At 36.4% G+C, this 23,824-nt stretch overlaps 1 protein-coding gene across 2 annotated transcripts in view; it reads right to left on the bottom strand.

The window, feature by feature from the left end:
* Positions 1-4,582: 4,582 nt before the first annotated feature.
* LOC149240598 (cell division protein FtsZ homolog 1, chloroplastic-like) overlaps positions 4,583-23,824 on the bottom strand; it is a 43,705-nt gene continuing 24,463 nt past the window's right edge. For both annotated transcript variants that reach the window (XM_089373763.1, XM_089373764.1), the window contains exon 6: positions 4,583-4,887. In XM_089373763.1, coding sequence (XP_089229889.1) covers positions 4,642-4,887 — 246 coding nt within the window. In that variant the 3' untranslated portion in view covers positions 4,583-4,641. The remainder of the gene's footprint in view (positions 4,888-23,824) is intronic.

Genomic DNA, 23,824 nt, shown 5'->3' with positions numbered 1-23,824 from the left:
AGGGAAGGTATTTACACAAACATATTTATGAGAAAGAAATGTATTTGCTTGGAAAGGTATTTGCAAGGTTGTTTTGAGGAGACTCTTGGGTAGATTTGGAGAGCTAATTGAAGGATTGAGTTGGAAAGCTTTTGGGTTGAATTTGTTAGGAAAATTTGGAGTTGCGTCAAGGGTTTCTTTCCCAAAGATCTTGGGTTGTTTTTAAGCTATCTTTGGAAGCGATTTAAGGGGTCATTTTGGATTCTTGAGGATTGTTAGAAATTTGTTGAGTTACTTTTCTTGTCAACAATTTGAAAGCTTCTTAAGGCATGTCATGATATCTAATTTTCTTGTATTTTGTCTTAAAATTTGTTAGTGTTTTTCCTACAAATTTAGAATTGCTAAGGTTTTGTATGCAGACTTTTATTTGTTGTTGCAAATGTTGTCATGGCACCTAAAAGCAAGAATAATCCAACATGATTACATTGTCATTTGGGGGGAAAGTGGGTAATAAAAGTATGCAACCATTGTGGGAAGAAGTTAAAGCGCTAGGGGATGATCCATATGATTAAAGAACACTTAACACATTGGAGGAAGCAAGTAAAATCTTGTGATAGTATCTCTAATGACCTAAAAGTGTTGGGTCTAATTAAATCCATCCTAATAGAAAAGCAATACCAAGAAAGTTTAAAAAGATATAGGCAAAAATAAAAAGGATGATGTTGTTTTCATAGACCCTGAACATGAAGGGCATAGCCCTAGTTTTGAATAATCATCCAATTTCCTGTCAAAATTGGAGATGAATATGTTTCTACTTTAGTTCTACTTCATCCAATTTGAAGAGCACACATAAAGGGTTGGAGATGAATATGTTTCTACTTCTACCTCTAGTTCATCCAATTTGAAGAGCACATATAAAGGGATTGACTCATTCTTTGTACCTCACACCACTTGTAGTACTCAACCTGCCATTAATGATAAATGAAAAATATAGACGACATTATTTGGGAATGCATTGTTAAATGGTGATACAATGCAAACATACCTTTCAACACTACTAACTCTACATATTAACTTACGATCGATGTTATGGTTGCATGGGGTCCAAGTTTCAAAAGTCCTAGCTTTCACAATATCAATGGGTCAATTCTACAAAATGAAAGTTCAAATATTAGATGAGTACCTCACAAAGTTCAAGCAGTCATAAACCAAAACAAAACAAAATGCACAAATATGTTTGATGGAAGAACTAATGGAAGATCCCGCATTATTTTAAATTTCATAATTGCCTACCCAAAAGATACCATGTTTCTCAAATTTGTGAATGTTTTTTATTAGGTGAAGCATGCACAATCGTTATTTCATCTCTTGGATGAACTTGTGGAAGTAAGGGTAGAAAATGTGGTGCAAGTGATAATAGACAATGCTTCCAACTATGTTGCAACTCAAAGGATTTTGGAGGAAAAAAACCCCACCATTTCGTGGACTCCATGTGCAGCTCATTGTTTGGACTGCATGCTTGAGAATATTGGCAAAATTGAGTGGACAAAGGTGCGTGTGGAAATACACGATCCATAACTAAGTACATCTAGAACCACTCATGGGTTTTGAACTTTATGAAGAAACACATTGAAAATAGAGAACTTGTTTGATCAACCATCACACAATTTGCAACAAACTTTCTTTCATTGCAATCAGTTGTTCAACAAAAACCCAACTTGCAGAAGAAGTTTTTTTACGACGAATGGAGTGCACCTCAATGGAGTGAAACAACTAAAGGATGAGGTTGTTGACTATTTGAAAATTATTTTTGAAGAAAGGCAGAAATATTGTCATTTAGGGAGCCTCTTATAAGAATGCAGATAATAGATGGTGATAATCCCACCATAGGTTTTGTTTACGAGGCCATAAATCCATCCAAAAAGACAATAAAAATGGCATATGGGAATAAAAGACAAGTATCTTCCTATATGGAGAATAAACTCCATATGCCTTTACATGTAGTTGGTTATTACTTAAACCCAATGCATGTGATTTTACTTTTCAAAGTTTATAATTTCTAATATTCATTAAAAAAACTTTGTCAAACATTGAAAATCAATCGATTCATATTTTGTCTTTGAAAAGTATCATTACAACAACAAAAAATGAAGTAGATGGAGAGGTGAAAGAGGAATTGTACAAATGCATTGAGCGCATAGTCTCAGATCCCAAGATTCAAAGGAAGCCCTTCAATTTCAAGGAGTATTGTTACCTTTGCATGTCTATAACTATAAAAAACATAACAAAGAATACACCAAATGAGAAATGTCTTTTCAAATTATATCACTCATTGCAAGAGTTGAATCCAAGTTTCAAAGTCATTCACTATTACTTATTTTCCTTCAACCTTTATTGCAATTTATTGATGGCAACAATTTGGTAGCCAATGCTTTAATTTGAAATCTTTGTAATTTAGATATTAAACCAAACATGCAATGTCTCAAGATGTGAATGGAATTGGAATGTATTTTAAGCATATGTACCAAAAAGAGAAACTATTTGGAGCAAGAAAACTTGAACATGTTTTACGTTCAATGCAGCCTTAGGTTGAGATGTAACCCATTGAACAATATGCCTAAATCAAGCAACCGTTTTGAGTGACTTTGATCCATCATCGGAGTGGATTGTGGAGAGTTAGACACCAACATTTAACAAAAAAGACCTTCGTTGGATGAACTTGGACCCACTAATACGAGGAAATTTAGTACCATGATTATTTTTGGACTCTAAAGACCATTTAGAGTTTGTTTCTTGATGTATTTTAGTTCGGACATATGTTGCACTAGATGTTATTTTGATTAAAAGTATTCTTTCCATATAAATGAGAACTTTTGCATATTTGTATATAAATAGTTTGAATTCATACGATGCACCTGAATAATATCTTTTTCTTTAAAATTAAATATTTTATTTTATTTTTTGGTCAACCGGTTTGTTTGTCCAATTTCTTTTTCTGATTCACATTTTTGGGCTCTATTGGTTTGATAAACAATCCACTTTTGATAGCATTGCTCCTCTCAAGGTAGCTGTCAATTGTCAGGGTTGACCAATATCAAGCTAAGTATTTGATGTTCTGAAAGTGGAGGTTTAATTGAAAAAGTTATGTTGCTATTAGAAACTTAAACTGTTAGTTTGCATGTTACTCAAGGGGATGACTCCCCAAATGGAAGTAACGGTGAGCATTATTCACCCCTCATAAACTCCCATGACTGGGGTGTATGGAGTGCCGCAACAGTGAGATGGTTGGCATGCATTCCTAGAATCATGATGAGCAAGCATTCCATATATAGTCCGTTTCATGGTTCCGAGCAGTTCATATAACACCATCTTGGCATAAGGCATTATGGCATTTTTGACGGGTGGTGGATAATGCTCACGTAGAAGTGATCCTCTATGCACATATGCATCTGCAATGCTCGGAGATTTTGACACTGATGATTATGGAATTTTTGAGTGGTGGATAATGCTCACGTAGAAGTGATCCTCTATGCACATATGCATCTGCAATGCCTGAGATGTTGACACTGGAATACTTTATTTTCGGCCCAAAACATTGGCCATAAATGTTGTCATATGCACATTTTCCTGCACTCAAATACGTAATTCTTGAAATTTCTTACAAAATATTAACGGGCTATTATTACATCGAGTAACTTTTAATCACTAAACATTTTCAAATAAAAAAGAAAGCATCTCTTACATGTTCTGTACCTGGTATTGATAATTTAAATTTAATGAAATCGTGTATAGCTACTGCATTGAACCTGTATAACACATTGCAGATTGAAGAAGTTAATTTTGTGATGTTTGATGATTTTATCTTCAAATACAGTGTGGTCCATTCCTCCGTAGCATTCTCTAATTTGCACTGTAGTGAGATCAACAGAAGTACGTTGACTGTTACCTGAACTCCATGTCTTGCCAGCCCTCCTGTATCTGCCACTGCCACTCCCACTTATTGGTGGCTTTTGGGATTTTTTTTATTTTTAAAGAAAGAAATATATGCTTCCAGCAGGTGCCTGGTTCAAATCCTTTTGAGACACACTAGTCTACACTGACAGGTTTACTGGGATGATATACACTAATGTGGGGAAGCATCCCTTAGGTTTCCCTGGGAGGTTATATATATAATTTAAGAATAAAATTCATCATAAAACACCCATTATGCTTCACTTGCAATTTCAATGTCAACACTTCAGCACTTTCTGGAATTCCGTTGACATAATCTTCTGAACTGATCTCCGAAAATGTGAAATCAACAAGGGGGCACAAAGTATTTCTGTTTTTCTAGTTTTGTTATCTTGAAGCATAAATCATACAAAGATATGCTTAGGGCTGAGAAACTTGAATCGAAGCATTCCAAAGAAAACAAGTACACATTAATTGATCACAGAGGATCAAACAAACTGCCAACAATTAAAACCACTCACAACGCCTCCTAAATGAAAGAAGCGTGGTCTCTATAATGAGTTTTTACATTCCTGCTTAAGCCACCACTGCCTCTTGTACAAATGATATTGAGAGCAGTAATATGCAGTATTCACGACAATCATGAAGTTACTCGCATTCTGGATTTGATATATCTAGCAACTTGCAGTCCAACTGAAATATTTCACCCCTTCATAAAAGCCACTTCCTACCAGAAGGCCTAGAAGAAACAGGAGCTGAACCTTTTCTACTAGACTCCAATCCTTTAGCCTCCTGAGCTTCTTGCCTGGCAACCTTTGGGTCTGTTACCAATGTTTTTTGAAAAGTTTGAGAAAATCCTGTAGCAATGATAGTTACATGTATTTCTCCTGCATACCTATCATCAATGACAGCTCCAAATATGATATTGGCTGATGGATCTGCTAAGCTAGTAACAACCTGCAAATAAGTTCACGAGAGAAAACAGTGTCACAAACCAAACTGACCACTTCATAAACACATTTAGTGGTGATAACCTTTTAGATCAAGAACTTTCTTGAGGGCAAACTTTGCACTTATAAGATGAGATGATTCTATCGATGTCCAACAAATAAGCACAATAAGTTGGGTCAATGGAACTCAATCGTACATGAAGATACAGAGGGAAAGCAAAAGGAGCTCTTATTGCTACTCTTATCAACAGCAGAAAAGAATAAAATACATAGCTAAAAGAACTACAATTTAAGTGCAGAAACAAAAACAATCACAAGGTTAAGGGATCACTGTAAATAGCACTCCAGATATCAATGATCTCAGGTAAATATTAAGGCAACACAAATTTTGAACTTGCCAATCATAAAATGCACCATGTATGAAGAGGATAAGCAACTAAGTTATAGGACACGTCCTTCGGCGTCTTGTGTCCCGTATTTCGCATGTCAGACAAAACACGACCCATAAAACGTGTCTGACACATTTTTCAGTGTATCCTAAAATCAGAACACGTGTTTGGGCTGTGTTGGACACGTGCCCTAACAGGTCCTGATTTTAGGACACGAGTCCCACTAAAATCCCAAAGTAAAAAGCATCGCGTCATTATTTTTTTCCATTTTTCCTGCCAATTTCATGTTTGTTCGTGAAGCATTATCCAGTGTGGATCTTAATGACCCAATGATAGAGCCAGTCACTTTTGATGATGAGCCTCCTGAGGGGTCATCTTCCACAACAAATGCAGCAGGAGATCTTGGTATGGGCATAGAGGAGGACGGTGAAGAGTCAGACGGAAGTGATAGTGATGGTGATTATGACATGGAGGAATCCTGGACTATTGATAGAGTCATGACCAGTACCACTGACGAGCTATGATATTCCTACCTATTTTGTATCTACTCTAATTTGTATTTTCCATGGCACCCTCGGCATCTATGTAATACATTTTGATTTTTTATGACCAAATGAAAAATCTGCAATTTATGGTTTTAATATCTAAGTTCTACTTCTAAATTTTTAGTTTCCTATATGCTTGAACAATTGTTAATAACATGAACAATGAACATTGAACTGTGAACATCATTGATGTAGTAAATTAATAAACTAACTACTTCTAAAATTGTAAATACTAAATTAGTAAATTACTAAATAGATATCATCACGATTCATATCTGTAGATGTTCTAATTTCTAAAAAATATGGATCAGGCACTATGTATTTTTTTAATATAAATATCTATATAACGTGTCCACCCTGTCCTGTTTCCAAGGGCATTGTGTCTCGTGCCGAATACTTGTATTTACGTGTCCTCTGTGTTCCGTGTCCTCATGTCATGTGACTTAGAATTAATGTAATATGCAAGAAAACAAATCAAATGATGAGAATAACCAATTGCAGATGCATGTACAATGGAAATATTAAACTATACCAACAATCTAACACAACAGAAGATGGATCCAAAATGCACGCAATTCATGGGTCTTAATTGTGAGGGAAGAATCAAGGGCATAATATAAAGACATCTAAAAACAAGAACCAATTACGGCAACAAAGATGAGATTAGCAAAGATTTCTATTTTATTTTACAGCTTAGGTCAATAATTTATTGTGAAAAGGATGCCAAAATGTGCATACCAGATACAGAAAATCTGAAGAAAATAAAAATAAGGGGGCTATGAGTTAGTACAGAGTTAACATCACACTGAAAAAGTAGATTTCGACAAACTGCCTACAATCTAATCCAATCTCAATATTTTTTGCCACATACAACAGGTTGTTGAGTTTCTAGGGTACCTGCCAAAATTAAGTTTTTCTTCACCTGATAACTACTTCAATGATCAATGCATTAAATTCAATATCATTTAGGCAGTTATACACAAGTAAAAACATCAACTAATAAACATGAAAGAGCAATAGAGTAACCATGAAACAAAGAGACGAGAGACTCAAAAAATTAGGCACACAGCCAAGGCAAAACCCACAAGGGAGACCCAGTAAAGGTTTTTCCTTATGAGAGAGAAAGAGTTTCCAGATTTATCAATACATCATAAATAAAATAACAAATAGCAAAATAATAGCCAAACCAGTAACCAAAATCATGATCATGTGCATTGTCAAAATCAAAGTCCTTGAAAGTTCGGCCCTCCCTAGAATTTCAGCCTCATCCTGAAATTTCGGCCTCCTAAACTTTCGGCCCTCCTGTAATTTCGTTGGATAGGAGATGCATAAGACCAAGTTGATGTGTCCAAATGAGAAGAAATGATCTCCTTTATATAGCCTTCAAGTGGGGGTTGAATGGGTGCCTCTTAAGGGCCTAGTCGACCTAATAAATTTGGAGGCAGATTTAAAAATGCAAATTTCCATTTCTTTTTCAAGATGAAAATACTGACCATGGCTGACATATTTTCCAACACTCTCTCTTAGCCAAGAAGGTACTTTTCATTCTTTCTCTCAAGATCAATCTTCCTGACCAATCATAGGTCACACAGCCCATGGTCTAAGGAAGAGATCACAAATACAAATCTCTCTCTCTATCACGATCAATCTCCCCGACCAATCATAGGTCTCACAGCCCACATCCTAAGGGAAAGATCACCAATCTCATCATAAGGAAAGATACATGGCATCCATCTCAAATCATCTCACCAACCATGAGGTCTCACAACACACAGCGTAAGGGAGGAACCAACAATACCTCTCTCGGACCATAAGGTATCACAGCACACAGCCTATAGGAGGAATCAATAATACATCTCTCGGACTACAAGTCTTACGGCACAGCCTACAAGAGGAATCAACAATACATCTCCCGGACCACAAGGCCCCACGACACACAGCCTACAAGAGGAATCAACAACACATCTCCCAGACCACAAGGTCTCACGGCACACAACCTATAGGAAATGGTCCATAATATGATGCTATGTAATTAGTGCTCCCTATTCAAGGGGATTCTCATTCATTCCAATTTCGTCACATAAACATCAGCAACCAGTTCATCTTCATAAATGTAGTCATGGTGGACCTCAAATATTTCAGTAAACAACAACATTCAGTGGTTCATCCAACATCAGTTGTGGCTTCTCTTAGAAGCAAACATCAGCAGCTATCAACAAACAATAATAGATTTCAGTAGTGGCTTCTCACAGAAGCAATCATCGACAACCATAGAAGTGAATATCAGTATCCATAGTCGAATCCAGCAGATAATAAATGGCTTCTCTCAAGAGCAAGCATCAACAACCATAGTAGAATCTAGCAGACCACAATTGAATCAAACAGATAACAAGCATCTTCTCACAGAAGCAAGCATCAACAACTAGAGTAGAATTCAGCAAACCATAATCGAATCTAGCAGATAACAATAGACTTCATCGGAAATAAACATCATCAGATAGATCAACGAACCAATCAGAGAATCAACCAAGTCATTATCAGAGTCTTGCAGCATCTTCAGATCGTTTATTGGGGAGATGTCGATGGGCCTGCAGTCCATTGTGCCAAAGATATCACCAGGCTCGTGCCTTTACAAAAGCAACTCCCTCTTACACAGAAGTCCTCTACATAGCAGAAAAATCGTGGGCTCATCTTTAGCATATCTGGATCAACATCAGTCTTCGAAATTTCTAGTCATCTTCATAGAAACGTGCTTCAATCAAGTTAATCTTATCTACTCCCTTCGAGTACAAGGCCTATCACGAGTCTTTTTGTCACATTGTTTTTCCATCATTTCCAATTATTTGCCACACTTTGGCAGTCTTCATTATGTACCTGCAATCCTCATGGGGACGTAATGGAAGAACAAGAACAACCAAGCAAGCCAAGAGACTCATAATGAAACAATCAAGATAATACTTATCTTTTGAGAGTGTGTCAGCTTTCTCAGATCGAGTCAATTTCATCACATCATCAAGGAGTTCATACCATCATCAAAGAGTTCACATCATTAAAAAGTTTGCATCATCAAGGAGTCCATGTTAGCAAGGAATCCACATCATCATCAAAGGGTTCACATCATCATTAAGGAGATTCGCATCATCAACAAAGTTCATGGAGTCCAAGTCATCAAGGAGTCTACTTTATCGATGAGTCCTCATCATCATCATCATCATCATCAAGGAATCTACATTATCAACGAGTCCACATCATCATCATCATCATCATCATCAAAGAGTCTCCATTATCAATGAGTCCTCATCATCATCAACATCATCAAGGAGTCTACATTATCAATGAGTCCAAATCATCATCATCATCAAAGAGTATACATTATCAACAAGCCCACATCATCATCATCAATGAGTCTACATTATCAATGAGTCCTCATCATCATCATCGTCATCATCAAGGAGTCCGCATTATCAACGAGTCCACATCATCATCATCATCAAGAGTCTACATTATCAACGAGTCCACAACATCATCATCATCAAAGAGTCTACATTATCAACGAGTCCACATCATCAAAGAGTCTACATTATCAACAATCCACATCATCATCATCGTCAAAGAGTCTACATTACCAATGAGTCGTCGTCATCATTAAGGAGTCTACATTATCAATGAGTCCACATCATCATCATCAAGGAGTTTACATTATCAACAAGTCCACATCATCATCATCAAGGAGTCTACATTATCAACTAGTCCACATCATCATCAACATCAAAGAGTATACATTATTAATGAATCCATATCTTCATTATCATCAAGTAGTCCACATCATTAAGGAATCATCATAATCATCATATCATCACAGAGTCCATGTCATCATCAAGAAGTTGATCTCGTCCATATCATCATTGAGAAATTCATTCAAGGAGTTCAATCCTCATCATCATCAAGGAGTCCACTTCATCATCATCATCAAAGAGTTCAAATCACCATCAAGGAGTCCAATCACCATCCACGTCATCAATCACTGTCAGCAAGGAGTATCTATCATCAACAGCGAGTACACATTGTGAACATCATAGAGTACGCATCATTCATCATTAAGGAGTCCACATCAACATCCTCAAGGAGTCCATATTATCATCCGCATCATCGAAAAGTCCATATCAGCATCAAAGAGCTCACATCATCAAGGAGTTCATCATCCACATCTTCAAGGAGTTTACATCAACATCGATAAAGAGTTCGCATCAACATCATTAAGAAGTCTATATCATTAACGAGTCCACGTCATCAACAAAACCACATCATTATCAATGAGTCCATATTATCAACAAGGAATTAGGGTTAGGTTCATTAGATTTAGATTTTCTTCTCCAAACCCAACCTAGGCTTTTACAAATCATAGATAGTCCAATGTCAGTTTTAATTGAAACAACAAGAGAAACACAAGATACTTACCTTTTGAGATCAAGACAACTCCCTCTTGGTCTTGAGTCCTTTTAGAATCCAACCTGCAAATCAACCTCAACATCAAAATGTCAGATCTTTTAGCAATCAATTCATAAGCCCAACATTTTCTCAACCTTTAATATCGAGGTAGGGTTAACAGTTATTGGCAAGGGTTTTGGAATTTTCTTTCAAGAGCTTCTACGCAAAATTTATGCTATATACTCAAATCAATTGTGGTGACTTTCTCACTGTTACATGGATCATTGATTTATTGTCAGCCAAGATCACTATTTTCCTACCAACAATGTCATAGTTTCACGATGTCAACAAAGTCATTGTTATCACAGTTATGTAAATCTCCAACATTCCACCAAATCCAGATCAAATAGATGCAAGTTACATGAGCGAGCCATACAACGAGTCATTGAACCTCAGAGAAATGTCGACACAAGCTATGTAGAAAGCTAACATAGCAATTCTTATTGCTTCGTCAAATATCATTGGTAGCTCGGCTTCATTTCATGGTTGCTACACATACTGTCATATATTTATAATTTTAAGAGTCCTTTAGACTATTACTTTGTCTCAACGGTCACACCATCCAACTGCCATAATTCAGTATCTCACTGTTATGTAAATCACGATTTTGCTCTAACTATGTTCTCAACACCAATGTCACATGGTTCAAGTTCGAGTTCGGGTTCGGCAATGATTAGATTCGGTTTAGGTTCGAATTTTTTTATGAGGTTCGCCATTAGGTTCGTCTATATATATATAATGAATTATAGGATAAAATAGTAATAAATCAACATCAGTAAACATCAAAAATGCTCACAGACATGGAAACTGCAAGGATAAATTACAAGCTTGAGTTGTGACATGAGGTTATGAGTTTCGATCTATGGACTTGGTCAATGGCTATGAGGTTTGATGAGGTTCACCAAACCTCAAAAAAAAATTAAGGTTCGCCAAAATTAGAACCTCAAGGTTAAAGTTCGATAAACCTTGTGACATAGCTCAACACTATAATACCACTCATATCCATATCATAAGAGTCTTTGTCATACGTTACTTGCTAGTCAAAGGTCAGTGATGAAATCCAATGCAGTCAACACCATATCTTATACGTCACAGTCAATGTCAGTCAAACACGAAGGTATGTTGCCCACAGTGAGTCGCAGAGATGATCAATAGAGACAAGCCATAGAGGATTATAGAGAAAAGGGTGTGAGTGAGTCATAGTGTGTAAAGCGCATGAATTATTGTTTATAGGTACGAGCGTACTGATGATCCAAGCCTCAAGATAAGAGTGCAAGCTACAAGTCATTGCGAGCCACCTTACTGTAGATTCGAACTTCAAAACCACAAGATTTATGTGAGTTTCATTTACCGCACATTGATAAGCGATGCCTCTATCACGTTATGCAATGTCAATGTGAGTAGTATGAGTGCCTCTCTGTGTATAGTGAATCAAGAATCATGATGCCTTTGTGGTGATGCGATCACAATAGAGACGAGTCATAGTGATATATCATATGCCACAGAAAGATGTTACATGCCACCAATCTCTAATGCAAGCCCATACTTGCACTTTCAACAATTTTTTGCTTACCATGACGGGACGTACCACCGGAAAAATGGATTAATTTTCTTGGTCATACCTTAGAGAACAAGCTCGTACTTTGCATCATTCTATTGTGCCATAGGTTTGTATAGATTTCACAAAGCTCGCATGCCATAGATATGAGCCACAGAGTTTGCATAAGGAAAAGAACAAGTGAGGTTAGATGAAATTTGAACTTATCCTAGCTTCAGATCTTCACTCCTTAAGAGATATTACTCGCACCATTTCACAGTGACAGAATTAGAGGCTCCCATAATTACAAAGACAGGGACCTCCTTGGATCCATTTGGCAATCATTTTGGGGGTTTGGACTTCAACTTAAGTTACTTCGCATCTTCAAGCCTTCAACTATTAGAATTTTTTAAGCCTTTCTTACATGGTTCACAATTTTAGAGACCTTCAACACAATGTTTTCAAATTCAGATCACAGTACAGGAACTTGACTTTCCCACAGGGATAGAATTACACCATCAAGGGAGCTTGATCAAGCCACGGAAGGAGAACAAAGACCTTAGAAAATGCTCCAAATTTTCTCAACTGCTCATCGAACCTTGCTATGATACCATGTTGAGTTTCCAGGGCACCTGCTAGAATTAAGTTTTTCTTCACCTAATAACTACTTCAATGATCAATTAAACATTAGTTTCATATAGCATTAAATTCAATATCATTTAGGCAATTATACACAAGAAAAAACATCAACTAACAAACATGAAAGAGCAGTAAAGTAACCATGAAACAAAGAGACAAGGGACAAAAAATTAGGCACACAGCCAGGTCAAAACCCACAGGGGAAAAATCCAATAAAAGTTATTCCTTATGAGAGAGAGTTTTCAGATTTGTGAATACATCATAAATAACAAATAGCATAATAATAGCCAAACCAGTAACCAAAATCATGATCAAGTGCCATGTCAAAATCCAAGTCCTTGAAATTTCGGCCCTCCCTAGAATTTCAACCTCCTAAAATTTCACCCCCCTATAATTTTGTTGGATCAGAGATGCATGAGACCAAATTTATGTGTACAAATGAAGAGAAATGATCTCCTTTATATAGCCTTCAAGTGGCGGTCGAACAAGTGCCTCTTAGGGGCCCAACCGACCTAATAATTTGGAGGCAAATTTAAAAATGCAAATTTCCATTCTTTTTCAAGATGAAAATACTGACCATGGCTACCATATTTTCCTATGTTGCTAGGAAACGTGTGTTCGAGGACGGGTACATCATTTTTTGAAACAGGGTGCATCGGTTCGTTGGGGGTATATTATAATTTATATATATAATATAAAAATATTATATTTTATAAATTATAATATATATGAATTTGTATATTTTTCAACTTTAAACAAGAAAACTAAAATATTTATGATTTAAACTTTATATAGTTAAACATACACATCATTGAACATTCAACATTCATTATGAAATTTCAAAATTTCTAGTTTGATATCAAGTGCAAATTGGAGTTTACATATTAATAAGAATCATGATATATGTCCATTGTCATACTACATTCAAAATTTGCCTTAAGGCATCTCCAAACAAGAAGTAGGAAATTTTAAAATTTTAAAATAAAAATAGCTAATAAGGAACCATGGCTTCCTCAAGCCATGTCATCAACATCCATGTCATCAGCATTACTCAGATCTTCAGTTAGCATGCTCTCCAGGTAGGAATCACTCTCATCTTGAGGCTCCTGCTCATCCATAGCAACTGGAGGTAGCTCAAGAAGGCCATCTTGTTGAATCTCCTCATCCACACACAAAGCATCATCTATGTATTGGTCTCATCTCTTGAAAGGACCCTCCTTGTACCCAGGGTCTTTTCGAGATATGAGACGAAGTGTGTTATGAATCTACACTAAGTTCTTTGCCTTCTTTGAGCCCAACCTATTTCTCTTTACTGAATGGATAAAGGAATAAGTACTCCAATTCCTCTCGCAAGATGAAGAACTAGCTTCCTGGAATATTAGGGGAAGCCCATTAAATTGATTAAAAATTTAAAAATAAAAACTAAAATGAACCCCAAAGAACCCTAAAGAACCCGATATTGGGTTTCCAAGTACCCATCATCAAGGTTCTCCATACCCGTCAAGGCAAAAGAACCCAAATTTTTTGATGGAGAACCCGGTTCTTATGGATTCTTCTCAAAAGAACCCATAGTTGAATCCGGTACTTGGGGACGAGAACCCGGGAAGGGTTTGAGAACCCCACCCCCGGGTTCGCGAACCCGTGCAGCATATATATTTTCCAATAGAGATATCCTGAATGATCTCAGATGCAGAATGGGTACGTAGATGCAGTTCCAAATGATGAACGGATCATCAAATCATAGAGAAAGTTCAGCGAAACACACCAGCAACATAGAAAAACAATGCATCAAGGAACATGGCAAAACTTGCAAAAGCAAGTGACAACAATGAAAGAGATGGTGATCTTAAGAAGCATGAGAACTTGTGCCAAACATAAGAAAATCAAAGTACAAAAGCTTTCTGCAAGAGTGAGAACAAACAGGAAACACTGGATAAGCAAACTAAAGATTTTACCTTACACTAGTGAAGTTGTTTAAAATAAGAAAAATATCCCAATTTTGGGAATTTTAGAAATATGTTTTCAAAAATGAAAGAAATATGAACGAAGTGCAAAGATCAACATGTAAAACCAAGACCTAAACTTGATAAAGTATTCTAGATCTTGTTGCAATATTTACGAGACCTACAAAGAGAAAAATGTTAAGGTGAACCCAACATTACTATGTTATTCAGATCTCCAAGAAGAATAAAACCTCAAAAAGAGTGTAAGCTTCTAATTGTTAGTTGGTGTAGCCAAGACAACTGTTCTAGTCTCTATGGTGTCTATGAGGCTAAGGAACACATTTTCTCCAATACCCAGAATTGGTTTCGCGAGAAAAGGCCTTGATTAGATTTAATTAAGCAATTAATTAAATTTTCCTAAGTCTAACTTAGGGAAATAGCTTAATTAATCAGTATTAATTGGGGAAATCAATTTTTCTCTAGAGACTTCCGGAAAAGTCACTTGATGGAGTCAAGATGATCTTAGCCATCAATTGTGATTAGATCATGGTCGTTGATTGCTCAACGAGAGATTATAAGAGCAAATCGATGGGGTTGGAGAGACACACTTGAGCAGTTCGACTCACCCAGTTGCAAAGATAGCAAGGGCACAGTTGAAGCAGAGGGAGACATCAACAACAAGGGTTTCAACAGAGATTTGGGAGGAGATTTCCAGAGAGGATTTCCATAGATTTTCCAATGTTCTAGTGATAGGAAAGGAGGTCGATTTATCTGCAAAAGAGGAGGTCGATTCAACTAGTGCAAGTTAGTCGATTTACCCAATGCACATAGCTGGAGCAATATTTCCATTTCTTGTACCCGGAAGAATTGCCAGAGGAGGTGCGAGTAGCTTCAGGAGGCAGAGGGAGGCAGTTTTACTTGCGGGGAGAGATTCTTGCAGGTTGTGTGAATTTTCCAAAGCAAGCAGTTCACATTTCTGGACAATAGTGCGAGTGCCAGGGAGGAGTGCAAGTTTGTTGGAAGAGGCCAAATCGATTTACAGAGGGGAATTTGTCTCTAGATTATTTTACCAGTGGAGATTATTAATTGTCGGAGCTTTGCCATCACCAAGCAAGCAGTTGAAATTTCTCAAATTGCTAAAGAATTAATAATATAGACCCTCATCCGATGCAGTAGTTTTCCCCAAGTTGGGGTTTTCTAGGGACATTTGTCCAAAAATATTGGTGTCATCTATCTTGTGTGTGAATATATTTCTCAGTTCATGTATTGAAATTTGTGAACATTGCGATAGTGAATTTATCGTTATTTGTTGTAATTTTTTAATTCAAATAAACTGCATAAGTTAGGAGATTAAATTCCAGTTATTGCAATCAATGTAAATTTCACACTAATTGTTTCTTTGAGAATCTTGTTCTCCCCAAGGATTGGGGAGGAATTTCTCATATCCCCTACATCCAAGGATGAGGTAGCAAGCAATGGACATCCCATGTCACCCCCAAAACATAGGGGAACCACTTGCCAAGTTGTCTCCTATCTAATAGGGGCATCCTCGGGAAGCCCCCAATCATATGAAAAATCAGGATGTCTTTTGACCCCACAGAATGTTGGAGAATGTAACTAGATTCGATCTTCAGAATGACTTTTGTAATCATGACATTGTATATTTTATATAAAAAGAAAAATAATTTTATTTAAGCATGGGTTTCATGCTCAAGTCTAGGTCAAAGCATGTTCTTCATGATTCTAGGGCTTGGTCAATCAAAGAATAATATTTGTTATAGTCCCATTTGAACTCTTTGTAACAAAAGAAAATTATTATTTTTGAGTCAAGAAGAGTCATTTTGTCCTCCATGACCAAGTCAGCCCTACCAAGAAAAGTCGACCTAGGAGAGGCCCCTTTGACCTCTTGAGAAGGGTATATATAGGAAGATACTTGGACACATTTGCACACACAACACATAAGTTCAATTTGCACCAAGACAAGAAGAAATTCAAAATCAAAAGTCAAGGAGAAAAGGAGAAGTCAAAAGCACAGGAACAAGACTTGAAGTTTGCCCTTCTTTTGCCCACATGTGTGAAGAATTAGATTTTATGTGCAAGTTGCAAGACCAAGAATTGCGGGTACAAATCGCAAACATGAAGTAGAGGGCTGAGACTCTGACTGGAGCAAATTTTGGAGAGTTTGACCTTCATTGACTGTGATGGACTTTGACTTGTTTGAAAGATGTCTTGTTGAAGGGTTGACTTGGTGCTTGGAGGAAGTCTTAGTTTTGGTCTTTGGGTCTTGGAGATCTCACTTTGATTTGATTCTATAAGAAGAGAAGTATTATTTCTAGGTTTTCCCCTTGGAGGGGTTTTGCCCTGGCTTAGAGCCTATATTTTGTGTTCTTTGTGTTCTTGTGATCTTCATGTTTGCTAATTGCTTGACGAAGAAGAAATAAAAAGTAATAAAAGGGCAACTAATATCACAAGTAATTATCAAGTAAGAAAAAGCAACTCTAATCTACAAATACCTTGATTTTCCAACATGGTATTAGAGCTAAGGTTGGCAGAAGGAGGCCAAAGATCACAAATTGTTGGCAATTTGGAAAAGAAGAAAGACTACAACACTCTCTTAGTCACTACTACAAGAATCCAAAGTCTAATACAAGTCCGAATGTGGGCTGATTTGAGCTTCATACAAACTCATCCCTCTGATTTTAGCACATATAAAAGATTTTTCTTTGGGCATAACAAGTAATCTGAGTTCCCCCTGAAATAAAGACGATTGTCCATTGCAAGTTTATCTTTTGCCTATCTGAGATCTTTATGATAGAGATCCGAGAATTCTCTACAACAAGTAATACAAGTCTGATGAACATGTTGCTTTGAATGACTACTATACGAGTTCTCTTTTGATGAATTGATGCAATTGTAATATGATTTCCAGAAAAGGCATAGTATTGGATACGAAATACCTTTTTGTTTGTGGATCCGAGATCAAAGCATGTGACCCAAGGTGCTTTAGTATGATAAAAATTGATACAAGTAACAGTGGTATGAGTGATCCAAGTTTCTTGGTGTTGAGAAATCCAAGGAGGTGGCAACTTCTTTGATTTCTCTTATTATGACGTTATCTTGTGATGGTTTATTATTATTATTCTTTCATTCAATTTATCTTCTCATTATCATCAAGACTAATGTCAATCAACAAATAGAAGAGGAGACAAGATGTAGGCATGCAGCCAGGGGAAAACCCGATCAAGAATTCTTCCTTCAATAGATTCAAAACAAGATGAGATAACCAAGACTCTCAAAACCTAGGCTAGAGACTTCCTCCATCAAGTCATCCTTGTTTAATCTTCTTCAGTTTAACATCCATGTCACTATGTGAGCACTCAGTCCTTGTCGTTGTGATAGTACCAAATTCTTATCACTGTGATAGCATCGAGACCTTGTCATTGTTGAGACCTTGTCACTATGGTATCACCAAAATCATCTTTGCAAGTTATAGTGAAGTTATATCTTCATTATAATGTGCCTTCACTGAGATCCTATGAACCCATCTTCTGGAAAAGATCTAAACTATTTCACTGTAATAGTACCGAAAAAACTTTTCTCTAAAATCCGAACTTGTCATTTTAGATCCCCAAAAATTCTATCACTCTGAGATTACCGAAAAACTATCTCTGAGATCACCGAAATTCTTCTCTCAGATCACCAAAATTCTTCTCTCTGAGATCACCAACAAAGAGCTCTATGACCAACACAACCCTCCCAACTTCGGGACCTAGACATCAACACAAAGTGTCGCCCAAATGTCCTCCCAGCCAATGCTTCACCCACAAAGCCTCAACACTCCTTGATCCAACAGATCAAGGATAACAATCTCACCCAATCAAATTGATTGGTAACCAACATGTTATCAAAACTTCTGAGAGATTTACCTGTACAAACACAACCCCAATCAGTAACAAACTTTCAAATGTACATACATACAAACCTTCAGATTCTTCCAAACAACTTGATGTTGCTTCTCAACTTTTCATATTAGAACTTAGAGCTTTCCCAATGAATCTTTGATAGAAGATTCCTTAACCATGCAGCTTCCTTTCCTACTTCCCCTGTAGCAACATATTTCACAAATCGATGAGGCTTTTCTTATCTCAGCAGCCCTTCAAAATACATTCTCCAATTTTTCCTTCTCTCACTCATGGCCTTCACTACGACTCACGGTTGTTAGTCATGGTCTAGTGCATGACACATGAAGTGGAGAACCATATCCGTCATTCCCTCTTAATCAGAGAGGATCTAATCATTCATGTACAAGGTATATTCTCAACAATCCTCTTATCCTAGGGAGATTCCTTTCGTCTGTGCTCCTTCTCAATCTAGGGAGATTTCTTTCAATCAAGTTCCCTCTTAACCTAGGGAGATTTCATCAAAGCTCCCTCTTAACTTAGGGAGTTCTACTTCTTCTTTACAACATTGGAGAATCTTTCGTGACTTCCATCCTTCTCATCGGAGTTATCATTACCATTACCATTCACATCATGCTTATCACATCAACTTTTCTTTACGAACATCTTCACTAACTTAAAGATCGCGTACCTGCACAACTTAGATAGCAAGTACAACCAAATCTATAGAAGCATGAGGTTAACCATATCAAAATCACGGAAGCATTCAACTTTATATATCAAATGCCCAAACTTATAAACAAGAGACACATACTCTTCAACATCTTGCTAGGGACTTTAACAGAAATCATAGACTACTTCATCAATGCTTATTTAATAACAACTTTCATTACATCTAGGATTTCAATGTTTCTTCCAAAGGTATGACATACCCTACTATAACATATAGCAAACCCTAGAAATAATTCAAACAAATATAGATTTACAAGGTAGCTAACAACTTTCATAATTCATATGTTAGACTTCCCACTAGGGTTTCATATAAACCCTAGTTTTCATACATGAGATTTTAACAATCAAAACCAATCACAGCTCAATCAACAACATGACTAGCTTCCATTAGGGTTTGTTGCAAACCCTAAATTTTTTCATTAATCATAACTAAAACTCAGATTTCAACATTCTTACACAAATCTCAAATTATCATATTGTCATCATATATCAGAGATTTTACTTCTACTAAGGCTTAACTCCAAAACCCTAGAATTCATAAATACTATCATCCTAGAGAAACAAACTTCGACTAGGGCTTGGTTCCAAACCCTAGGAATCGTGACTACCGACAAACAGGTCAACTCATACATCTAGGATTCCATCACCATGCACAAGCATATCACAACAAGTGTTAGTCGAACCCAACAACACAAATATCAATAAGAGTTAGACATATAACATACTTGATCAGACTAGGGTTTGATCGGACAAACACACATCCAAGGATTTCATGTTTGAGACATTATAAGGGTCTTGCTTATACACTACAAACCCTAATGATCTAGGGTTTCAATACAAAACATAGCAAACCTTAAATTACCAATACTTTAAAGGTTTGGGATTTTAGACATTATCATTCAACCCTAACACGTTAGGGTTTCCATAACCATACCAAAACCCCAAACAAGGCATCATCCAAGCATCAATCAGTTACTTTAGACTTCATCAAAACATCAGATATTTTCTTTCAACAATAACCCTAAGCAGATTAGGATTTCACACAATCATTAACATACCCTTGAGTTAAGGTTTTTACAATGAACCTTTCTAGGGTTCCATAAGAGTAATTAGAGATATGAGGAGGGTAGATTTATCTAATGATGAATCACCCAATCAAGAATCTTTAAGATTCAAGGAAGCTAGACAAAAAGATGTTAGTAATACAAATTTCAAAATAAGATGAACGTACTTTTTATATTAAGAGAATTTTATAGTCTAAGACATACCTGGAGATGTTCCTTGACAAACCTTGTAAGGATTCCTTGAAGTGTTCTCTTTGTATTAAGCCATGATCATTTGTACCTATAATACATACTTTCCAACAAAACATGTGATACCAAGAACATGATTTAATTTCTCAAGTTAGATCTTCTACGTAACCATGGAGGATGGAATCCTATGATATCGAAGATCAAGTTATTCATTCTTTCAATTAGAACTCTTACTTGACATTCTAGACTACTTGTAAACCCTAGAAGATAAGGATTAAGGTTCTAATATGAGATTTTCATATGTTATCAAGGGATTACAATCTTTACCCTAGACTAGCTATAAACTAGGATTTGTATGAACCATTTAAGATTAGATATATTGAAAATCTAAAAGCTTATGAGCATACGTACCTTGTGTTTACATACCTCTGATTTGATAGCTCATTAGACTTGTTGCATGTGCATCTTATTAAGGGACAATACTTCTTGATTTCCTTGAGTAGGTACCTCGTACTCAAAATATTAATTCAGATCCTCAAGGCTTGAGTTCCTTTCTCCATAGGACAGACTTCGGATTCCTCGGTTATGTGGAGATGGCCTCATCCTTGGTCTGCAGTAGCCCTTATCATATTTTTTGTAGTCATAGATCTTCGAGTTCCTTTTCGTTGTAGGCCTTCTTTATTGCACTTGTGATAACTTGGTATTCAAAACATATCAATGTTTTAACTTGAATACTTCTACGTTGTCCTGTAATCACAATGAAATATATTCATCGAACTTTATCACTCTGAAATTGATCTGAACAGTTCACTAAGATACACAGAAATGCATCATTGTTCTATCTGAACTGCTTCGATCTACTCTTGACAATGGATTCAATCTCAAACAGTGACTTTTCTTCATTACCAAAACCTTCTTGCCAATAAGGTGATTTTTCAACCTTTTTCCACCATAGCTCTGATACCATGTTGAGAAATCCAAGGAGGTGGCAAGTTAATTGATTTCTCTTATTATGACATTATCTTGTGATGGTTTATTATTATTATCTTTGCATTCAATTTATCTTCTCATTATCATCAAGACTAATGCCAATCAACAAATAGAAGAGGACACAAGATGTAGGCACACAGCCAGGGAAAAACCCCACTCTAAGGGAAAACCCGGTCAAGAATTCTTCCTTCAGTAGATTCAAAACAAGATGAGATAACCATTACCCTCACAACCTAGGCTAGAGACTTCCTCCATCAAGTCATCCTTGTTTGATCTTCTTCAGTTTATCATTCATGTCACTGTGTGAGCACTAAGTCCTTGTCGTTGTGATAGTATCGAATTCTTATTACTGTGATAGCATCGAGACCTTGTCGTTATTGAGACCTTGTCACTGTGGTACCACTAAAATCATCTCTGCAAGTTATAGCAAAGTTATATCTTCATTATATTGTGCCTTCATCGAGATTCTATGAACCCATCTTTTGGAAAACATCTGAACTGTCTCACTGTACTAGTACCGAAAAAGCTTCTCTCTGAAATCCAAACTTGTCATTTTAGATCACCGAAATTCTGTTTCTCTAAGATTACCGAAAAACTATCTCTGACATCACCGAAATTCGTCTTTGAGATCACTGAAATTCTTCTCTCTGAGATAACCGAAAAACTTCTCTGAAATCTGAGGTCTTCACAGTGCTTGATGTGAAGTCCTTAGGCTTGTATATATAGTTGTTTTTCCATCATAAATGAGTCGACATGAGTTCATGAAGAGAAGTGTCTTTATAAGGTTAGGCCGACATGAGTTCATTGAGGGAAGTCGACTTGATGATGATTCTTTTTTAGGCCAACAGCAAGGAGACTTTGATGGAGGAGTCTTTGACCAAACAAAAATTGATTTTGACAACAACCTAAAGCCTACAATGGAGGCTTGACCTAAGACAATTGACCCAAGCATGAAACCCATGCTTTAACAAGTCAATTCAATTAATAATAAAATTCTTTTTGCTTTCTTTTGACAAATATATTACATTTTGACTCAAGTACAATTTATGAAGACTGAACCTAGTTACATTTTTCAACGCTGGGCACATATGCGAGCTTTAGTGCAATTTTATGAAAGGTATTGTTATGTGAGTTTAAGGATCCTAATCTGAAATTATGAGCAACCTATCTATGATTCGAAGAACTGTGATGCGTTGACAAACAGTGAAGGACTATGAGATCTCTTGACACCTCTTCTAAGCACTGACAATAATATGCGCAATATGATATATGAGCTGCAACAGAGTACAAATGTAGTATGTCAAACAAATCACAACAAGTGTTATGATGCCATGCAATATTGATTTCTATGGTGCAAGTTGCAACAGTCCAAGTTGCTACAAACAAGGCGAGTTCGTTTTGAGCTACTAGACCAAGATTGAATTATTCTCTCTGCCTTGCAAATTTGAGAACCCATCTACAAAGCGAATTTCTTGGAGAAATGCAAGTGACAAGAGTCTAATATGGGTATAACATTGACACGAATTACTACAAGAATAAGAAACCTTGACATGATAATTGGATAGTGATATGGGAACAGCAAAGCTAATTGGATCTAAAGAAGAACCAGATCTTCAAGGTAAAGTGGCAGAGGTATGTATAATTTTTATGTACATTTCATGTTATGCGTCAAGGTTATGATGATGATCATGAAAAAGGATAGTAGCATGAAAGAATTTAATAATATGCTAGGTCTTGTAATCTAATGATTTCATTAGGGTTTTACAACATGATAGTAATGCATGAACGATAACTTTGAAGTTTCTAGGGTTTGTATAGAATCTAAATGATAGATCTTGAAGACCTTAAAATTGAGAGTTTTGCAACTAACCTTATGTGTGGTTGTAGAACTTTACAATTTGTAAGTGACAAGTATGGGCATCTAGGGATTGTAAACCCTAACAAAGTATGGAATAAAAGGAGAAACCCTAGAGATAGAAACCCTAACTAATTGGTTCTGTTGTGAAAAGAAAAAGAGACGTAGTTCTTAAGCATGGTAGGTACTACATCATGCTCACATGAAGACCAAGTTTGCTAAAAATGGTCCAGGTATTGAGTTGAATGTGAAGATTAGATCCTAAGATCTAGAAATGAATTGCATTGAGGTTTTTTGTAGCATACTTGTAGAAGTTTTGCATATTAGACCTTGATGACTGAAAAGAATCTAGGGTTTGTAAGATTGTATAGCTTTTTATATCTAGAGTTTTAAACCCTAGATGAGACTTGAATTGGAAAGCCCTAGAAAAGGAAACCCTATCCAATTGTTCCCTCTAAGGAATCCCTAACTCTTGGGGAATGGTATCTAGGGTTTGCAGGCTAAGTATTCTTTGATATCTCAAAACCTTAGTATAAAAAATTTTGAGAAAGAGTCTACGGTATGTATTAAACCCTAGCAAAAGTTGGATTAAGAAAAATCCTAGGGCTTGAAGACAAAACCCTAGGACTAGATGTTTCCACTAAAGTAAAATCCCTAATAAGGGATGGATCAAG

This window comes from Pinus tabuliformis, chromosome 8, assembly GCF_031772625.1.
Source record: "Pinus tabuliformis cultivar Carrire ecotype Pingquan chromosome 8, CPIR1, whole genome shotgun sequence".
NCBI lineage: Eukaryota > Viridiplantae > Streptophyta > Pinopsida > Pinales > Pinaceae > Pinus > Pinus tabuliformis.
The sequence above is the reverse complement of the archived record's forward strand: the minus strand, read 5'-3'. Positions and strand labels throughout refer to the sequence as shown.